This window comes from Physcomitrium patens, chromosome 14 (genome assembly GCF_059467195.1).
Source record: "Physcomitrium patens ecotype Gransden chromosome 14, ASM5946719v1, whole genome shotgun sequence".
Classification (NCBI taxonomy): domain Eukaryota; kingdom Viridiplantae; phylum Streptophyta; class Bryopsida; order Funariales; family Funariaceae; genus Physcomitrium; species Physcomitrium patens.
In genome coordinates this window covers 5,967,921-5,987,618 of record NC_143423.1, presented here as the reverse complement: position 1 = coordinate 5,987,618, position 19,698 = coordinate 5,967,921, and the positions used below count along the sequence as shown (strand labels likewise).

The 19,698-nt window shown below is 39.0% G+C and overlaps 4 protein-coding genes across 13 annotated transcripts; 2 read left to right on the top strand and 2 right to left on the bottom strand.

Moving 5' to 3' along the window:
- Positions 1-331: 331 nt before the first annotated feature.
- Positions 332-2,092, top strand: LOC112291319 (light-harvesting complex-like protein 3 isotype 1, chloroplastic). The gene is made up of 3 exons (XM_024538523.3): positions 332-925; positions 1,467-1,604; positions 1,714-2,092. The coding sequence occupies exons 1-3, from the start codon at positions 415-417 to the stop codon at positions 1,965-1,967; spliced, it is 903 nt and encodes a 300-aa protein (XP_024394291.1). The 5' UTR covers positions 332-414; the 3' UTR covers positions 1,968-2,092.
- A 2,874-nt stretch (positions 2,093-4,966) lies between these two features.
- On the top strand, positions 4,967-6,802 carry LOC112291867 (uncharacterized). The gene is made up of 3 exons (XM_024539795.3): positions 4,967-5,768; positions 5,913-6,050; positions 6,239-6,802. The coding sequence occupies exons 1-3, from the start codon at positions 5,012-5,014 to the stop codon at positions 6,499-6,501; spliced, it is 1,158 nt and encodes a 385-aa protein (XP_024395563.1). The 5' UTR covers positions 4,967-5,011; the 3' UTR covers positions 6,502-6,802.
- Positions 6,803-8,627: 1,825 nt separating this feature from the next.
- Positions 8,628-12,118, bottom strand: LOC112291589 (bifunctional riboflavin kinase/FMN phosphatase). 4 transcript variants are annotated; one of them, XM_024539206.3, is made up of 11 exons: positions 12,067-12,118; positions 11,806-11,893; positions 11,213-11,399; positions 10,924-11,054; positions 10,766-10,835; positions 10,475-10,540; positions 10,105-10,265; positions 9,883-9,978; positions 9,504-9,655; positions 9,299-9,382; positions 8,628-9,083 (listed from the first exon to the last, which is right to left on the bottom strand). In XM_024539206.3, exons 3-11 carry the CDS (start codon positions 11,317-11,319, stop codon positions 8,934-8,936), a joined length of 1,017 nt encoding a protein of 338 aa, XP_024394974.1. In that variant the 5' UTR covers positions 11,320-11,399; positions 11,806-11,893; positions 12,067-12,118; the 3' UTR covers positions 8,628-8,933. The 4 variants fall into 4 exon arrangements, with proteins under 4 accessions (XP_024394974.1, XP_090111846.1, XP_090111847.1 ...); XM_090255720.1 differs by lacking the exon at positions 12,067-12,118 and adding an exon at positions 12,030-12,056; XM_090255721.1 differs by lacking the exon at positions 12,067-12,118 and having other exon boundaries at positions 11,806-12,029.
- A 478-nt stretch (positions 12,119-12,596) lies between these two features.
- LOC112291587 (vacuolar cation/proton exchanger 3) lies at positions 12,597-17,784 on the bottom strand. 7 transcript variants are annotated; one of them, XR_016506272.1, is made up of 13 exons: positions 17,542-17,784; positions 16,473-16,921; positions 15,817-16,074; positions 15,462-15,529; positions 15,154-15,182; positions 14,818-15,014; positions 14,493-14,702; positions 14,070-14,366; positions 13,920-13,963; positions 13,644-13,697; positions 13,414-13,530; positions 13,188-13,287; positions 12,597-13,079 (listed from the first exon to the last, which is right to left on the bottom strand). XR_016506272.1 is itself a non-coding variant. In XM_024539196.3 (13 exons), exons 2-13 carry the CDS (start codon positions 16,518-16,520, stop codon positions 13,069-13,071), a joined length of 1,341 nt encoding a protein of 446 aa, XP_024394964.1. In that variant the 5' UTR covers positions 16,521-16,921; positions 17,542-17,784; the 3' UTR covers positions 12,597-13,068. The 7 variants fall into 7 exon arrangements, 5 of the variants coding, with proteins under 5 accessions (XP_024394964.1, XP_090111844.1, XP_073394717.1 ...); XR_016506273.1 differs by having other exon boundaries at positions 13,920-13,960; XM_024539196.3 differs by having other exon boundaries at positions 13,920-14,036; positions 14,235-14,366.
- Positions 17,785-19,698: the final 1,914 nt, after the last annotated feature.

Below are 19,698 nucleotides of genomic sequence, written 5' to 3'. Positions count from 1 at the left end.
GACGCACACTTACATCCACACAATGAGAAGTAAAACAATTCACAAGAAAGTGAAACTGTAAAATATAATCTCACGTGGGTTGTTTCCCACGGTACACAATACACACGCCATCCAGGCCAACTTGCTCCAAGTACCATTCTCGTAAGCGAAGGAACAATGTTCACAGGAGTGGCAATTAATAAGCCTCACTAAGCACGGCATCATAAAAATATGACCCAAGGAAGGAAAGGAGGGGGGGGGGGGGGATTTGTCTGGTAGTGTGAACGGGGTCACGGGGCTCTTATCCAAGCATTCGATGCTCTCAAGGGGAAGAGAGAGCAGCATTGGCATCTCGCAGCAGGACTTGCTGCTGCTCCTGCTGCTGCTGTGCTCGTCGTGTTGCCTCTCCGCCTCGTCGCAATTTGGCTTCCAGCAATGGCGACCATGGCTTCTCTCGTCAAGCCCTTGCCTGGCTTAGCTGTGGCACCGTCCCCACCCACTTCCCGCGCCTCCCTTAGTGGGAAACCTTCTCTGTCATTGCGCGTGCCGGGTGGGAGGGTCTCCACCCAGGCCGTGAGGTTTGTGGTGAAAGCTTCGAAGACCGAGGACTTTGGAAGTGCCGCTGACGCCGCGGGCAACAGCGTTGTTCAAGAAGTCGCGGCTCTACCTGAGGAGGCCGAGACGGAGGGAATTAGCAGCACCGTGAGTAGTAGTAGTAGTAGTACCCCCGCGAGTAGGAAACCTTCTCCTTTGCAGAAGGGTGGAACTCTCGACGGCAAGGAGGCGGCTGGTAAAGCCCCCGCGGCTGCGACCCTTGGGAAGGCGTCGCCCTTGGCGACCTCTTCCGGGAAGTTTGATGATCCCCGGTGGAAGAACGGTACTTGGGACATTTCCATGTTCGCCAGTGCAGATGGCAAGACCGACTGGGACGCTGTTATTGACGCCGGTATGTGTGTGTGTGTGTTTTATTTTTTTTATTTTTTTTTATTTGGGTTCAATTTCGCGATTATAACTTCTGCTTCTGTCTAGAGCGCCTCAATGGATCCTTTTTCACTAGCTGGTTGAGAGGACTCCGGCCCAGGAATTTGTGTACGACGTTGTGTGTAATCGACCGGGAACAACTAGGGCAATGTGCATTGAGTTCGACGTATCCATAGACCGTTTAGAAAATTTGAAATCGCTTGTGTGGGCCAACCTTATATTTGGGGCTAGTTTGAATAATTCGTAATATTCTAATCATAAATTCTTGTTCTATAATTTCCTCGAACACTTCTCTACAAAAGCTGCATAGCCTCAACCGTTGATGCTATTTCCAAGCACTTGCTCAGTTACCGGACTGAGTTCACGAGGAAGCGCTACAATAGCCTCGGTTCAACCCCACTCAAACCCCGAGCATATCTATAACCGCTTCGAATATTTCCAAGTTGAGTTCGTATAATTCACTTGCCTTGTGTCCTGACGTTTTCCCTTGACTACGTCTGTCACAGAGGTGGTCCGAAGGAAGTTGCTGGAAGCGAACCCCGAGTCATCACGCAACGACGACGAGGTCGTGTTCGATACATCGATTGTGCCATGGTGGGCGTGGGTGAAGCGATTCCACCTTCCAGAGGCGGAGCTTTTGAACGGTGAGCCCTCGATGCTTCTTTTGCCGCCGCTAATTTTTGAATATCGAGCGGGTTGAGACACGTCCCATCACGTCATTTAGCTAATGGCAGAGTGGGTTTGAATGACCAGGTCGGGCGGCCATGATCGGGTACGCGGCCGGCTGGCTGGTGGACGCCGCAACGGGAGTGGGCTTGGTAGATCAGCAGAACAGCTTCTTTGGCAAGCTGCTGCTCTTCATCTCTGTGGTGGGAGTGTTGGCCATCAGGAAGAACAACGACGTCGCCACTATCCGGAACCTGGTGAAGGAATCCACATACTACGACAAGCAATGGCAGGCGACTTGGAAGAACGCCGACGATGCCGACAAGCCCAACAGCCTCTAATTTCTTAGCACAAGTGTTCCATACGTTTAGCATGTTTGTATCATCTCATTCCGTCATTAATCTAAACAATCTCGAACAGGTCAGATAACGACAATAAGAGTTTGGGTTTGTTGTCTTTCAATTTCCATTTTTTTTTTTTTTATTTTTAACTTCAGTGGTGATTGTTTTGTTCTTTTGCTGGCTTTTGTTCGGTGCAATTGTTGTATTGTGGGTGCTTCCGCAAATAATGTTTTTTTTAAGATAGTCTGAAGAGAGCGAGAGGTTGTGTTTGTTGGGTTTCTGATTATGTTTACCGTAGTGGGAGGAAAGATGAATGATGCTTATCGTAGAGATGGTGTAATTTCATGGGAAACCTTTGAAATCTGCATATCATTGCAATTGAGATCAACGACTTTAGAATGTTGGATTTTTATCAATTGACAACAAGTTGAATTTCTGTTTATTGGTGAAAGGTATGTTTATTTATAAAATTAAAAGAAATTAGAGTATCATGGAGATTAGAGTTTTTTTTTTTTTTTTTTTTTTTGCATTGATTAATTATTTTATTCTATATATATATATATATATATATCTTCTTTCTTTTTTGATCAACTGTAAAACATTTGTACTCTTTATTAAATACTTCTAAAAAATTTCACAACTTTTTACATTCTACTATATACTTTCAGAATTTTTCATAGTTTTTTTTTAGTCATTTGAAATTCTTATAAATTTCTTAGTATTTGTTAGAAATTAAACTACTTTTAGAGTGTCTTTCTAAAAGTATCTGTTTGACATAGTTGTTATATCTATATAATAAGGAAGTTTAAGTGTGAGACGAAGAGACAAAGAAGTCTTAATGTTGGCCAAAATCAAAGAAGTTGTAAACTAATAAATAGTCTTGAATAGCTTGCAAAAAGACCTCCAGTTATCCATTTGTAAACAATTTTTATGTGCCTATTATCATGGATTTTTGCTAGTTTAAAATAAAGAGAAGACAAAAAATTCTTTAGTCCAGTTAATACAAGTTTTGAAACAACTTAACTATTATGTTTTTGGTAATCTAATTTCTAATTTTATATCTCTTTAATGTACTTTATTTCTTAGTTCTTTATTCTTACATTCTTGGTAAAAAGTAATTTGTACTTTTAGATGTTTTTTTTTCAAAAAATATCTTAAATTAATTTTTGAAGTTGTTTTTGGAAGGATTCAAAAAAACCAATGTATTTTCTAATTGACCATAATTGGGAATTTTTGTTAGTGGAATGTAAGTGTTGCAATTATCCAAAATTGAAATAATCTTGTGATTTGCCATGTACCAATCAAATGTCTTGTGCCACTTTGTAAAAATTGCCTTTGTTATCCAAGCCTTATTGTTATTTCTATAGAAAGAACTGGTTCTGTAAGATTGATGTCCTTGAAACATTGTGGATTAAGAAACTTGTTAATGACTTTTAGGTAAAGTTTGTCAATGTTGTTTCTATTGTAGCACACAATGAGTATAAGATGAACTTTGTTATGCTTTCTACCTTCAAGTTGTTTGCATATGAAATTGACAAATAACAAATAAGAATTATGTCATGTACAATTATTGTAAAATGGCAAGCTTCCACCAAGCATTCCACCTCACTTACATGCAATAGAAAAGTCTAATTTCATCCATGTTGTAGATATATTGGCACTCAAATCTATCTAGTGTTTCACAAATAAAAGGAAGAAAGTCAATGATAATAATCATATCCACTAACCTACTTTCTTTAAATTTGCACAAAAAACATATTCCCTAACAAGTCTTAAATGCCTCTAAGTATCCATTGAAAAAAAACATCCATTGTGTTGAAAGTAAAGGAAATTGAAAATGACATCATTTTCTTTTAGCATGTCATTGTTGATGGTTGCACTTTCTTGGTTAGTATAAAATCATGCTTCTAATGACTTCTTCATGTTGGAATACTCAATTTTCTTTTGCCATTTGTTTTGTGGATATGCTTGGTGAATAGTTCCAAGAAATGTAATCAAATGGGAAATTGTTTTGGAAATGGTTGTCTGATTCACATTTATATTGTATGTGTCATAAATCCAAGTGATAATATGACCTATCATTAGAGTAGGATTTGTATTGGCATGCTTGCAAAGTCCAATGTAAACCTTGTTTGTTATTACTAAATACATCCTCTTTAGACGCATACTTTGCATTTGTGTTTTGTTTGGAAGTGTGGTTCAAGTTTTGTAATAATTAATAGATTGAGTTCAATTCTATGCAATTAGACAAATTACATTATATTTGGAAAAAAAATGATAGGCATTGCATGTTTGAAATTGGATTTAACTTATTTAATTATAACAAAAAAACCAATTTTAAATGATGTCTATGATATAATATATTATATAACAAAGTAACTATGAATTTATTTTATTTTTTAATATTTCAAGATATAACAATGTAATGTTTTCTTTACTATCTGCGAAAGTTGTGGGTGGAGCGACCGAAGCCTCACTGCATTGATTGCCATAGATTCGCAAGCACTGCGATTGGAAGCATTCAGCACAGCACAAAAACACGGGAACAGCGAAAGGTCGCCCTTTGGGTATCCCCACCGCTGCGTAGATTGGATCGACGGCGCGAGTGCCAATTGTAGATGTTTTCCAGGAACTAAACGCCTGACGTCGCGGTAGCTTTCATTGCGAATCACAGGATCGAGGCAATTCGCAGCTGCGAGAGAGAATTCTAGCCTGTGCTGAGCGATCATGCAGAAATCGGATTTAGACGGGAGCATTACAACGATGATCAGCGCTGCACAAGGCCCCGCATGTACCACCATTGCCCTAGTGTTGTTGGTTTCGTAGACGACACATGCAACGAGAGGTCATACAAGTGTCCTGATGTTGTGTCACAACGCCGTCCACTTGGATAGTCCACATTCAAAGCATGGGTAGCCCTCTTATCCAGTCCCTGCGCTGCTGCTCAACTCGCAACTAGGATTTCTTACCGTGCGCGTGGCTTCCCATAGTTGCAATTTTACGGTCGTGTTTGTTGCTCCGTTGTGAAAGTCGACGTTGCAGCTATGGCAGTCATGGCTACCATCAGCGGGCCTCTTGCAGGGGCAATTCCTGTAGTGAACAGAGGTGCGTTGTCGGTTAGGCCGCAGGTAGGAAATTGCAAACAAGTTAGCGTTTGCTCGTGGAGAGGGCAATCGAGATTGAGTGGGTTTGACAATGGTGAGAGTGATGGGCGTGTGAGATTTGTTGTGAGAGCTTCCGAGGAGACGGGAGGAAATGGCGTGGATAGTCAGATGCCCACTAATGCAATCACCGAAACTGAGGCGTCGGAAGGGGCTGGGAGTTTGGCCACCGAGAAAACGACGCCTTTGCCATTGCAGAATGAAGACGCTGCTTCCAAGGAGTCAGATACATTGGTCGGGGGCACGCCCACATCGTCAACCGGATCCAAGACTGAAGAGACTAACGATTCGCCCACCGAGGTTAGGGAACCTTCGGCATCGCAAAATGGAGACGCTACTTCCAAAGAGTCAGAGACGTTGGTCGGGGGGACACCTACATCGCCAATTGACTCCAAGAGCGAGGAGACTAGAGATCCGCCTGCTGCAGTTAGAGAACCTCCGCCATTGCAGAAGGGAGGTACATTGGACGGAGATGAAGCTGCAGGCAAGGCACCAGCTGCAGCAACTTTGGGGAAGAACGCTACACCAGCATCAAATGGATCAGGCAAATTCGAAGATCCAAGGTGGTCAGCTGGAACCTGGGATATCACAAAGTTCACACGCAATGGCAAGATCGACTGGGACGCTGTCATTGATGCTGGTATTGCCCAATCTGTATCCAAATTATGGTGCAGTCTTCGAAACGTCGGTGGTCATCTGTACAAGCGTCAATCTTGTGAGTATTTGTTGTACTGCTTGTACTATGCGAGGAAGTTCTGAGTTCAGGAAAACCAACATGTGGCAGAGGTGGTGAGGAGGAAGTGGCTGGAAGAGAACCCAGAGACTTCCAACAACGCTGAGCCCGTTGTTTTCGACACGGCGACTGTCCCATGGTGGGCTTGGGTGAAGCGCTTCCATCTTCCCGAGGCTGAGCTCCTAAACGGTAAGCTACTACTCTCCACCTCACCATGAACAATTCTCTTGCCGATCTCATTCAGATGTAAATCAGGAACATTTTAAGCCCTAACACAGCTCACGAACAGAGTCCCACTCCCACGCACGTCACGCGAAAACAATTCTCTCACTAACTCTTAACCCACTCACACTTTTCCTTCTTTCGTCCGATTGCAGGTCGGGCTGCCATGGTGGGCTACGCAGCCGGCTACCTCGTGGACTCCGCCACGGGGTATGGCCTCGTGGATCAGCAGAGCAGCTTCTTGGGCAAGCTCCTCATCTTCTTCACCATCCTCGGGGTCCTGCTCATCCGAAAGGACAGCGATGTCGCCAACATTCGCACCATCGTCAAGGAATCAACCTTCTACGACAAGCAGTGGCAAGCCACATGGAAAGACGACGACGACAACATCAACAACAACAACGAGAAAACCCCTTGAAATCGATTGTGCGTCAGTCACTGTTGCTACAACAAACAGACACACACACACTGACGCTCGCTCGCTCAAAATCACAATCTGGTCACACGCTTGCCGCGAGCAGATTGTCTACTTCGCAAATTGGGGTGTGTATAGATTGTGCTATACGTAAGCTTCGAGATAGTTGGATGACATGATTTGTAGGGTTTGAGGCACAAGAACCAATAGAGGTCTGGATTTGGAACTGATTTGTAACCAACTAAATTTGTTTATATATATAGATATATATATATATATATATATATATTCACACATGCATTTATATCACGTTTTTGTGATCATCTTGTTTAAGCATTGATGCCTCTTAGTGATATATATGTGTGTTATTTTTTTGTTTGTATATTTCTGTTATTTTAAGTGGGTTTCATTTGATGCATTAATGAGTTTAAGAAAAATGGTTACAAGGTATTTATAGCCTTTATACCGGGTTATTAGGGTTTGTTAAGCTGCATTGGACTTGTATACATATAGATTTTCTAATGATCTAAATATATTTTGTACTTTTTTTTTTTTTTGTTTTGTTTTGTTTTGTTTTTTTTTTTGTGTGTGTAAACAATCAAACAAGTTTGTGGAATTTTTGAGTTCCAACTTATTGTTTTATTTTTTCTAGTTTCTATCAAGTTCCTAGTCATCCATGTTTTATTCCAATTGCAAGGCAATGTTTTTCCATTATTAAGCTTTTTACCAATTTCATTGCATGTAATTTTTTTCAACATTTTTCTTGAATCAGGAGGACTTGCCCATATTTCTAGAATGTTTTTAACCTTTTTAGATTGCAGTGTTCTGTTGTAACATACCTACTTGTTCAAAAGGTTAGTGAAGACACACAGTAAGAAAAAAAAAATTGAGTACAAGTTTAATAGATTTTTTTAAAGATTTTAATGGTTAATAAATCAAGCTTTGCTACAAATTTTATCATCTATGCTTCCTTTTGTATTAAGAATGTTAAAAGGAAAAATTTGTTGGATGAAAATTAGATTCAATGTTTTGCTTAGAAGCACTTAATAATTGATCCTTTGTGTTAGTGACTCTGCGAAGCAAATTATTTTGTCTTATTATAATTAAAATTTAATCTCTATGTTGAGAATTTTTTTATTTTAATTTGTTGTTGCTTCAATTCATCATGTATTAGGGACTTTCATCATTGCACAGCGGATTCAAATATGTGGATAAATCAAAATAAGGTAGAATAGATTAACAATAAAATAATAATAAAAAAATCAATGTTATTACCTCTTGGCTAAAATTAATGATAGATTCTTTCAAAAATTTATTATACAAACTGTAGAATTGATATGAAAAAAATGACCACTTGTAAGACAAGGTCAATATTTGATCCTAAGATATAAAAACAAAGATCTACAACAAATAATGGTTCTTTTGGAAGATTGGGGGAAATTGTATTTATATGTATTTTTGAAATTATACAGTAGTCTTTAAATTAGAAATGATTTTAGTTTTTTTTACAATTTTTATATATATATATTTATTTATTTATTTATTTATCTCATTTTTATCATTTTTTTTTTCATTCAATTTGTTGTAGAAAAATCGCACATAACATTTTACAATTTTTTTATTTATTTTTTATTTATTTTTTCTTTCTTTCCAATCTTTTATAAAAATTAGTCTAAAATGATCTTTAACTACCAAAAGATATCAAGTTGCACCAAAAAATTGTCTAGTAGCATTATAAAGAGTAATAGATCAAAACTTAGCAGGAAAATCTTAACCATGCTCTATAGACATTTACACAAGATCACCATTCCTATATGCCAACAATAAAATAAATTATAGACATTAAAAAAATCTTTGCAAGTATTATTTACAATTACCATTTTATAATATGTGCATTGTGAATATGGACTTATTATTAAGTTACTTAAAAAGAAATATTTTTTTTTGTAAATAGTACACTAATATTTCTTAAGTTATTTTATTTATTTTTTATCAGTTGATATCATTCAAAAACTTTATAAACTAATAGTTTGTGTTTTTTAATTTTTTACAAAACTCTACTTAATAAAAAAACAAAGAACAATCATAAATCGAAAGACAAACGCAAGGATTCCACCATAAACACATAATTTGAGCTAAATCTAAAATTCCTCAAAGAATACCATGGGAAAACATTATCCAGGGTAATAGAAGATACATCGCCATTGCAGAGGAGATTATCCTAATTCAAAAAAACGAAGTTGGGATAGTATACCAATCATACATAACATAGAACTTCCCTCTTGCTATACCAAAATAAGCTGAAGATTTCTAAAAAAAATCTCAGCGAAGAAAATATTTCCTACAACATACTTCAGGATTTTTTCTGTGTCTGAATGAGAGCCTCCCCTCCCATCTCGATAACAAGACTTCGGATTCCGAAGTCTGCTGTAGACTTAATTCGAGGACATGCTTACAGGAAGTGGGGTAGTAAGATAGCTATCTTCAGCATAATCTGAAAATGGATTCATATCCAGCGCTGCCTTGGCAACTCTTCCATCTTCGTGAATCCTCTCCACCAAATCTTCCAGCGTGGTAAAATTTGCCTGAAAACAAACAAATAAATAAATAAGAGGAAGATAAAATAAACAGAAAAGTAGAAGGCAGTCAAAACAACTTTACCTCAAGATCAACACCCATCCAAATTCGTAGTTAAAATTCTAAAAAATCCTCAATATATCCTAAATTACAGAATAATCTAAATCTGAAAGTGAATGGAAATGAAAGACTCAAAAGGATTATGGTTGAGTAGGATGAGTACCTCTGGGCGGACATACCCCACAACAATGAGCCGGAGCTCCTCTCCATAGAAGTCCTCTGAGAAGTCATGAAGTATCCATGGCTCCTATATGTTACAAATAAAACAGCATGGGGAGAGTTTATCAAATTGGTCGATAGTATGAATGATCTCTACGGCTACGTGCACATATATCACGACAGTGTGTCAAATACACATAAAAACTCACCACTGCCTTCTCTTTGTTGTCGAAGTAGGGGTTCCATCCAACGCTCATCACCATCTTGTAGACACCCCTATTGGCCAAGCCAGCCCAGCCAATGTAGATCCCGCAGACGTGACTTGCCAAGTGGTTTGAAAAGGCACTAGTTGGTAGATTAGCTGTACATAATGCAATTAATGGACGTAAAATTTTAAGATCTCATATTCAACATTGTTAGCAGGGATTCATGCCTGCACTATGAATTTCTCAAATAATATTTAGAATCTTATAACTCCTTCAATCCTCAACCTAATGCAAAACATACACAAGACACTCACGACTGTCATACTGGTGGCCATCGTGTAACCAGCGGACAAAACTAAAACATTAGAATTGTAGACAATACCAGTGGGAGTCCCAAGCAATTTTGAGCCACGACCAAAGCCCTTAATAACTGGCCCACCCATGTACCATGGCTCTATAGGTATAGCGCCACCAATTCCTGCAACAGTTGCCTTGATTGCTTAACGAAAAAATAAATAAATGAATAAATAAACAAGAACTGGAATTTGCTTGCAACAGATTAAAAGACACAAATCTGCTAGTTTGTTGAAGTTGAGGGAGTTACGATCATTTAGAGAGGGGAAGCCCCAGACTTCAGGCTGAAAATCCAACAGAGAAGAATATATTACGTCAGCTGAAGAGTATTGTGGACGGGCATCCTTGGATGGGATTGAAGGAACTGCCACCACTTGCATTCCTGCAGCCTTAGCTGCCAATACACCAGCCCTGAGTACCCACTTGAAATTAGCACCACTTTAGAGCCTATGTTCACAGCGAGTTTCGGCTATCAACAAAGGTCTAGGGCAAGCTTCGTCGAAAGAATCTATATGATCAAATAAAGGAAAATAAACAGAAAGAAAAATTGGAATTTATATAATACTGATGTTCAGAACCAGATCTTAGCTTGAGCATCGGCGAAGGAAAATGGAGCTTACGGAGCATCCTCAATCACGAGGCACTTGATTGGCTCCACGTTTAGTCGGCTTGCGGCTTCTAGAAATCTGTAAAGCATCAGATCTTGCGAACAGCATCATCACGGAGTTTTGAGCATATCTTGGACTCTTGTTAATCAAATATCTCAAACTTGGCCATGTAAACAACGAATTAAGAAGATAGAATCACTAGATACATCCGTAGGCGATAACGAGAATGATAAGCGTCAGACTACTGCTAGAAACAGGATTCAAGGAACAAAAAATTCAAAAAAAGTACTGTCAAGCCCTCACATATCAGGAGCAGGTTTTCCATTCTCGACCATATCCCCCGCAACCACCACTGGGAAATACTCCGTCCAACCTGTAGGTAGAATTTAATCCTCATTTACCCACCCTTCAAAGTAATCGTCAATCAAATGTATCTCAAACATTAAAGACCAGAAGTATACCTTCTTGATGACACAGCTTGATTTTGATGTTTCTTGCAGGAGAGCTAGAAGCAATGGCCATAGGGATGCCATGGCTGTAAAAATGCTTTATTAATCGAACGGCTCCTGGCAAAGTCCTCGCATTTTTCCATCTAATGATCAACAAAAACGAGCATCACAGAATTGCATTAATTCTGAACCCTAAAAGCTGCATTACTCTCTTTCCAGCCTCAAGATGATTGCAGAAGACGGTTGCAAAACTTCCATCAAATATAATTGGGGCAAAAAACAGGGATGGGCTAAATCGAACCTCTCTTGAAGCAATTCTAGAACTTCTAGGTTTAACTCGAGAGGAGTACAAGCCAGACCATAATCCTGAATCACAGCAGCAGCTGCCTCTAGAGGCCGTTTACCCATTCGATTTTGAGCGCCTCTTCCATCCCAAACCTTCCCATGGCGTGTGAGTACTATCGCCAGAACCTCATCCGCAATCGACTCTTCACCCACAACAGATCGATTGCAAACAAGGAAGCAATTTAGCTTGGACATTCGCAAAGGTACTAAAACATTTTTCGCTTATTAATTCTCCCTACAAATCGACAAAAAATTCTCCTCATGCAACATAGTAGAACTTCAGGGTACCCTATTCTTGGATCGCCATAGCTCGGCGAAGCAATCAGGGGAATACGCGCAAACCCAACTCGAACAAGAAGGCATAACCACAAGAAACACTCTAAACTTAGCTGTCTTGAATTATTACGTCCCATGTAAATTCCACCGAGAATCACATCCTTGTGACAAATCAAGGACATGAGAATGTGGAATTGCACATGCGTACAGGCTGCCGTACGTTAAGAATTTCTCAATTAGGAGATCCGGGAACTCAAATTTCTAGGACAATACCAGAAATTCAGGAAACACGAGCTGGTGCAATTCACAAAATTAATCGTCCAGCCACAGATTGAAAGCCGCACTCATGAAATCCGCAAACCTGTATCAAGCAGAGTGCCATCCAGGTCAAATACGATGTGCGAGACGTGGGCAATCTTCGCGGAGAGCTGCGCATCGCTGTCATCCGCAGCCATGGCTAAAAGTTGTACTCGCAACAATGACAATAGAACAACTACCTGCAGTTTCTTCAATGCAGAGAAGCGGCCTGCTTACATTTTACTTACTAGAGCTCGGCGGTGGATGAAACTCGCCGGCAGCTGCGAAGTGTGGGAGGCACCAACTCAGCGGAAACATCGTGTGACGGTTCAGTTTGCTTTTCATGGCACAGTAAAAGATACAAATAATTTGACTACTAATTTTAAGTAAATATGAATTGACGCATTAGATCTGCTTCAAAGACAAAGCTGCAAGTTGCGATCACTGTGCTCCTGACGTTACTGATGAGTTTTCATCACTGAGACCTTTGGAGTTGAAATTTAGTAGACATCAAGAGTTGGTTACTCGTGCTCAGAAATTCCCTATCAATTAATCAGGCTATAATTGACAGTGAAGCAATAAGCATGAACAACGTGAATGAGCTGATTATATCATATCTTCGCAAATACACTTCAGAAATCGTTACAATTATGGAGGATTTCGCCATCTGAAAGAGTGATGAGATACAACTCTGCATTTGTGTTTTAGGTGTATATTCAATAGCCTCAAAATCTCTCAGCTTAGACGATGCAGGAAAGTTTTCAAAATTGAAGGGAAAGGGAAATTGGGAAACGTGAGATCTACAATCTCACATCTTGTTTTCATTTCTCGATACCAGCTTCAATTTTGGCTGAGCACGGTGGCTGGAAATCTCAGCTCTTCATAATGGTAGTGCAATACAATCCACATTGCTCTGCTTCAACAACAAGTAACTCCATTTCTCTAAAGCAGAATGCTAGCAGAAAGTAGTGTCAGGACAGACACCATGTGGGACAGCTATTTGATCGTCCCAGACGAGTAGACACATGGGGCTTGAAAACTGAAAAACAATTGTTTATGAACTGGACATTAAGAGAACTAGTTTCAGCGGACACTTGGTGCACTGAGACCATATAATACAAAGGCCGCAAAAATGGCTAGCTCCTCTGCTTGTGTAGGAGCCGTGCTGGAGGAGCGGTGTCATTCTAGACAACATGGCCATTGAATAACAGCAACTTCGACCGTAGTATTTCGAAATCTTCAAGTTCCAGCTGCACATGAAGAGAACCAGGTGTTACAATTATTGCACTCTGTATATTATACCTGAAACCAGAGACTAGAAATTTTGAGGAAAGGTGGAGGTTGAAGAAGCTACGCACAATGCTCGTCTGGAGTGTCAACGTGAACAAAGAAGCTGGCTCCAACAATCAAGTAGCAAAGAATCAACATCAAGCCCTTGAAGTAATTTGATGTGCCCTCCTGGTACATTCGGAGTTATGGAAAATTAGAGACAGAACAATCACGAGTGAGCACACAAGGAAACCTAAGAATATCGGATTTATTAGTTGGTTAACAGAGACAGAGACTGGATGATTGATTTCTCACTTGAAGCATCAAGGCAACCACCAGAACTGTTATGAATAGAGTTGCCGTCTCAAACAGTTCAAAATTCAGGTCCATGTGGGTCCCCATGGGCCATCCAATGACAACACAAAAAGGAATCTGCACAACAGCAATGTGCCGTGTTAATTGCCATGCTAGACATTGAAAGGATTGAAGATGGACACACTTTCTGTAAGGACCAGTCAGGAGATGAAAGGCTTATTGAAACACACCACGAACATGGAGATCTGAGTGGAAGAACCGATGGCCACTCCAAGCGAAATATCCTGCCGAAGAGCGAAAAAGCAAGTGTGCTATAAGTAGGATATACATCATGGCTTAAGCGCTTGGAGATATTAAAATGAAAGAAGTACACAGTAAAGTGATGGTTTATAGACGTGGAAGGAATCAAGCCATGGTAATAGCTGCCAGTCGTCTGATCACAATTCCAATTATGCCACTTAAATGTTACAGCAAAATGACATTCGTGTGTTCGAGAGAGGATATACCAGCTTATCTTTGAGAGCAAACATAACGGCGCTTGCATGCTCTGCTGCATTCCCAACAATCGGCAATAAGATTACACTTATAAATGCAATGGGTACGTTCCAAGAGCTTGAAGTACCCTGTACACCAGACAACAAACACAAGGAACATACCAGCATTACGTGAACAGAAATTGTCCAGGCGAACCTCTTGGTAGCCCCTAAATCCAAGTTCCCATTTCTCAAAGCATATTGAATCACACGACCACAAGAGAGTTTAGAGCTGTAGCACACGAATGAAAGTTTGAAGTTCAGGGACGAAATCAGGCCGTCATATACCTCGATGGCATCAACAAGATATTCTGACAATATAGAAATAAAGATGGTCAAAACAGTGAGCCAGGCAATTGAAGTCCAGAAATCCAGCACAGCCTCATCGTCGTCAGAAACAGCATCGTTCCCGCCACAATCCTAAATAAATAAACAAATTGAAGCTTTAAAACAAAAAAATATAAACAAATAAACAAATGAATAAACCTCTAAAAGTCGATGAAGAGACAACTCTGAATACAGTTTAAAAGGTAAAACAACTCTTACCTCCTCTGAGTCATAAAGCTCTTTGTGGCTCTTAAGTTGGAAATATAAATAGGCTATGTAGGCCACGAGCATGACAATGCTGCTAAATCTAGATAAAACCAGCTCAGACTTCCCCATTTGAAGCTCGGTACCAGTAGCATGAAGTACAACAGGAAACAGAAGACCCATGACAGCCATTAATAACAAACTGGCGCTAACCTGAGCCGTAACCTGTAATAAACGAGAACCACAGTTTTTTTAAGAATCATTCCGATTGGACCACTTCCGAGAAATCACTGGGCACTTATGATCACTAAGAACAAGAATCAGCACGCTTGAGGCTCACCTTGTTGAACTTCTGATCCGTTTGGGGATGCTTCAGGCCTCCAAAGAAAAAAGCGCACCCTAAAACAAGCAGCATGTTGGACAGTATGGAACCTAGAAGTGATAATTGTACAACTCGTATCATGTTCTTCCGGAGAGCCATGACACAAATAATCACTTCAGTTGCATTTCCAAAGGTCGCATTCAGGAGACCTCCAACTGCAAATAGCAAAGATCAGTTTCTTCGTCAGAGAATTGAATCAGCCAAACACACTTGCCCCTATTCTGCAGCACAGATTGCAAGAAATGCAAACCAATATGCTTCATAAGGCAGCAACATTCGAACTTCGGCAATCACCTGTTGCACCAGTACAACAAGACAGTTGCCTGCAAACGCCAGAAAAGTTTTCATTAAGGTTCGTCAAATGACTACGTCATTTTCTTCTCCAACCTCTCCTTAATAGTTCCATGCTTTGTTCCTAAAATCAAAATATTTATTAGAGCTCCGTAAAACGCTCCTGGCATGCAGATATATCTAGTAGCGTATAATTGAATGATGGCTCCAGTATCCACTACTATGTCCAACCACAAACTATTGATGTTGTGGTCTGTTCGGAGCTTCGGAAGTAAAGGGAAAGTAGGCGATGTGAGTCAGGAGTTACTCACTCGGTGACGAAACCTAGTCGCTCAGCCAAGGGCATCATTCCTAGTAAACTCAGCAGAAAAACCCAGCTCTGCAAAACAACAAGATCTATCACAACTTTAGAAAATCAATCACTGCTTGGAAAACTCAATACCACTAGTGCTGCAGCTTTGTAATGCTCGAAACAATTCGATAATGCCGCCTCTTCAATATCTGATAAAGATAGAACTATCCAAAGCCTGAGGAAAGTAAGAAAGAAAAAAAAAAAAAAAAAAAAAAAAAAACGAATGGGAAGGCTTTTCATAACTTCGTGGCAGAGGAGAAAACAAAGACATCGAAACAATGTTTAGTGCAAGCAAGGGCGTTCAATGGGCTTACATGTCCGAGTATTCCGAATGAGACACCAATTACCGCGAAGGGGACACAGAGTAGCAGACAGTTCAGCTTAGTTCCGAACAAAACAGGACACATACGTCCACATAAATGTGCTGGAAATTTGCAGATCCAGCTTCCTAGACTGAATGTCGTGATGCAGCAGGATTGCATAGGGGGACGCACAAGCTCATTTGTACAGTTATTACTTTTGTATAATATTGAGTCCGAATGTTGTGGAACTCCTTCCCTTAGAGCCATAAGCTGCAAGGACATAAAAAAAATTGCACGGGGAACATGAGCCACTTCTGGATCCAAATTTGCACTTGCTAGACACCTGCCTCTCTTCCACCATTCTATTAAATACGCTAACTAAATATCCTCAGTTGTCAATAAAGTCTGAAAAATTGTACCTCGTTATTAACACCTAAACAAATCAAGCCAGATCGGTACGCTAATTAGCATGAAAAACCTCTAGACATCAAGGATCGTTCCCGTACTACTTGTGCATTCAACACTAAAGCGCAACTCTCAGAAACAGACATGTCTCACATAGACCGGATTTACGGGTAGAAGCTCAAGAAAGACTTTCCAGTTACTTACAAGCTCAGCCAAAAGTGAAAGAAAATTGCATTTCGGAGAGCATTGGAAAACTCATTCACCTCGAGATCTTTGTTGTCGCTGGTCGTCACCTTTTGAAAATCCTTCATAACTAACTCCTGCTTCGATGCCTCATCAACGTGCGGATCACTTAGACTGTTGCAGAAACCGATCGGCACCGCAGCACAAAACGATTATGGCGGACAACGCAAGTCTTTGAAGAAGGCAACAAGCTGCTTCTTCCGGACTACTGTTGTCTCTTCTTCCACATTCACATGCTACATTTGCCTTCCTGGGACTTGCTGTGTAAGTGGACCTTCTTTGCAACAAAGGTGATGATAATCACACCAGGCATGAGGATATCGGTGACAACAAAATATGTGTCTAATTGGTCATAAATTTGAACCTAAGAAGGAAATAAATGAATAATCTAGTAGAGGAATAAAATTACGCCTTCGATCTCGCTTCCTTCATACACTGATTTCCTCTCTACCATGACTCCATCCCTCTTCTGAAAAAACCAAGCACGGGATCAATCTTCAATCTTCATTTCCAAACCGCCGAAGCTACTGCATACCAAATCAGCACGCGATAGCCTGCCTGTTAAAAGAAAGCCATTCAAGTCCATTACATCCTTGTTACACTACCACGAAGATAGTAAGCGAAATCAAATCATAGACATGACGTTCAGGCGTATACATGTGCAGACCACCTCGCAATAGGATTGCAACGCACGTTGCCAAACCAGAAACCATGGCACTCCTCAAGATGTACACCCCTCAACTAAAGCGTAGGCCCAAAGGCATCCACATTGTCCATCTACCAAATCGATTATATGCGGAGCAAGACGTATTCTCTCACTCCTCTCCCAACAAATCCCCTACAACTGAACCAAAACCCAAAAGGCCCCTCACCCATGAACAAACTCAGAGTCCCAAAGCTCACATCTCACTGTCACCACAACCCAACTCAATCCATCAAGCAAATCACTCCACCGAATCTATTCCTACCTCTAATCTACTACTACAAAAAACAACGACCCCACGTGATGTTTTGAGTTACAAGCTCGGCAGCTCGGCAGCACAGAGAGTGCCAGATCTAGATCCAGAAAAAACACATGAAACGCCTCACCTGCCCATCTACCGACGTCCTCGTTTCTTCGCAAACGAAGGCCAGTGAGTGTGGTAAAATGGCTAGCGAAGTAAAGCAACGCACACGATTGCTCGCACTGTGCGTAGGGGCTTAGGGGGGGAATACCGGCGGCGGTAGAGGCTATGGTAGACACCACAGCAGAATCGAAACTAGGAAAGAAGCAGGAATATGTTCGGGGATGTTCGCCCTCGGATTCGCTCCCAGCCTGAGATCCATCACTCCATCGCTCCATCTGTTTATTTATCTATCTGTCTCTTTATCTGTCTATTCGTGTGTGTGTGAATCTGTGTCCTCGATCCCGGCGATCCATCGAAGCTGCAGCGCAACTGCTTCGAAGGCTCCGAGGAGGACACCGTTTTGGCGCCGCTGCGCATTCTCGGCAGTGGCGGTATACCCACTTTGGATGAATATCATCCGTTTTTGATGGGCCGAGTCCACGTTTTCATCTTGTCTATTGGTTTCTTTATTTGGGTATTAGTAAAATTAATTAAACTAATGTATAGTTAATAAAATTTCTATTCTTTAAGTGTAATAGATATCTATACTACTTAAATAAATAGAAGAAATTAGAGTATGTTAGATAAATAATATCTTTCTTAAGAAATTTTCAATGAGTTTTATAGACATGGAATAGATCTTCATATTCCTATAAATATACCACATAGCTATTGAAACTTATTCTATAATTTTTTTACTTTCAGAAGGCAGCAATGGAAGTGACTTAGAACTTGACACTTGTGCCAGAAGCCTTGTAATTCTTAGGATGATTCTAAAAACTCTTCTTAGTAGCTAGTTTATTTGATTTTTAAAATGAGACTACTTATGGATTTGTTGATGCCTTTCTTGTATTTTAGTCTTAGTTCAAGAATCTCTACCATGTATTTAGCAATAGCCATTATAATTATTTTATATCTTATTTATATTTTTTTTAAAAAAATCACTATTTATTGATACATAAATATAATATCTTTAGAATTTTGTCTACATCTATGTCTTTGATAGTTTGACAAGACTAACACTCTTAATATCAAAGTTTAATATTTCTTAATGAAAAGTGGATTATTTTTATTTTTATTTTTTGAAAGTATCATAAAATTTTAAAGATTTTGGATTAATCTCTCATCTATATTTATATAATTGTTTTCAATATCACTTCTATTTTTTTTCTTTTTTTTTCTTTTTTTTTTTGTTTGTGTAGAAACTATTAAGTCTTTGTAAATATGAAAAATTTAAAAGAGAAGAAGAATTATTTAGTAAATATGTAAGGACAAATAAGAGATTTAATGCATGTTATGTATTTGCTTTATTTACCACCTTTATTAGCATCAAGTATGATTTTTATCATAAAGATATAGAGATGAAAGGAGTTTGTTCAATCAAATAGGATTTAAAAAATTATGTAATAAATCCAACCAATAGGATCTAAAAAATGAGAAGAGTGTATATCAATAAGTCCAAGACATGTTGGAAATATTTAATCTATCTAAGAATTAAACTTACTTATTAGATTAAGATTCAAGTTATAGAACATAAAATAGACCTAAAATATTTGATCCACTTAAGATTTTGACATCTTTCTTAATTAAAATTATCACAAAATTTTTATGTAGATACTTAAGCAGAGATGGCTATCTACTGTAATTAAATAAGAATAGTATAAATATACAAGAAATTTGGATTAAATGGGATCTTTTTTCTTTTTTTGTAATTTTTATATCCTATTAAAAAAAATATCTTATCTAGGCCTTTTATGTAAGTTTTACTCACCATATTATTTTTCATATATTTTTTATTATAATTTAAATATATATTTTTAGGTTTTAATATAATTATAGTTATTACAAAAAATATTTGAATGAAAGTTGCTTCTTTAAATTATTTATTTTGATAGAAATCATTAGCATTAACTTACATAGAAGATTGGCATTAATATAAGCTAATCCTATCTAGAGGTTTTTGGAGTTGATTACTAAGTCTTGACCAAATTACAACAAAGTTTGATTAAATTTTATCCAAAGTATCAAAGTTTTAACCAAAGGCTTGATAAGAAGGAGTTCAAATTTCAAATTAAAAATAATAAATATTTTTTGAAATTTTTGTCTTTATTTTTTAAAAATTATATATTTCTAACTTAGA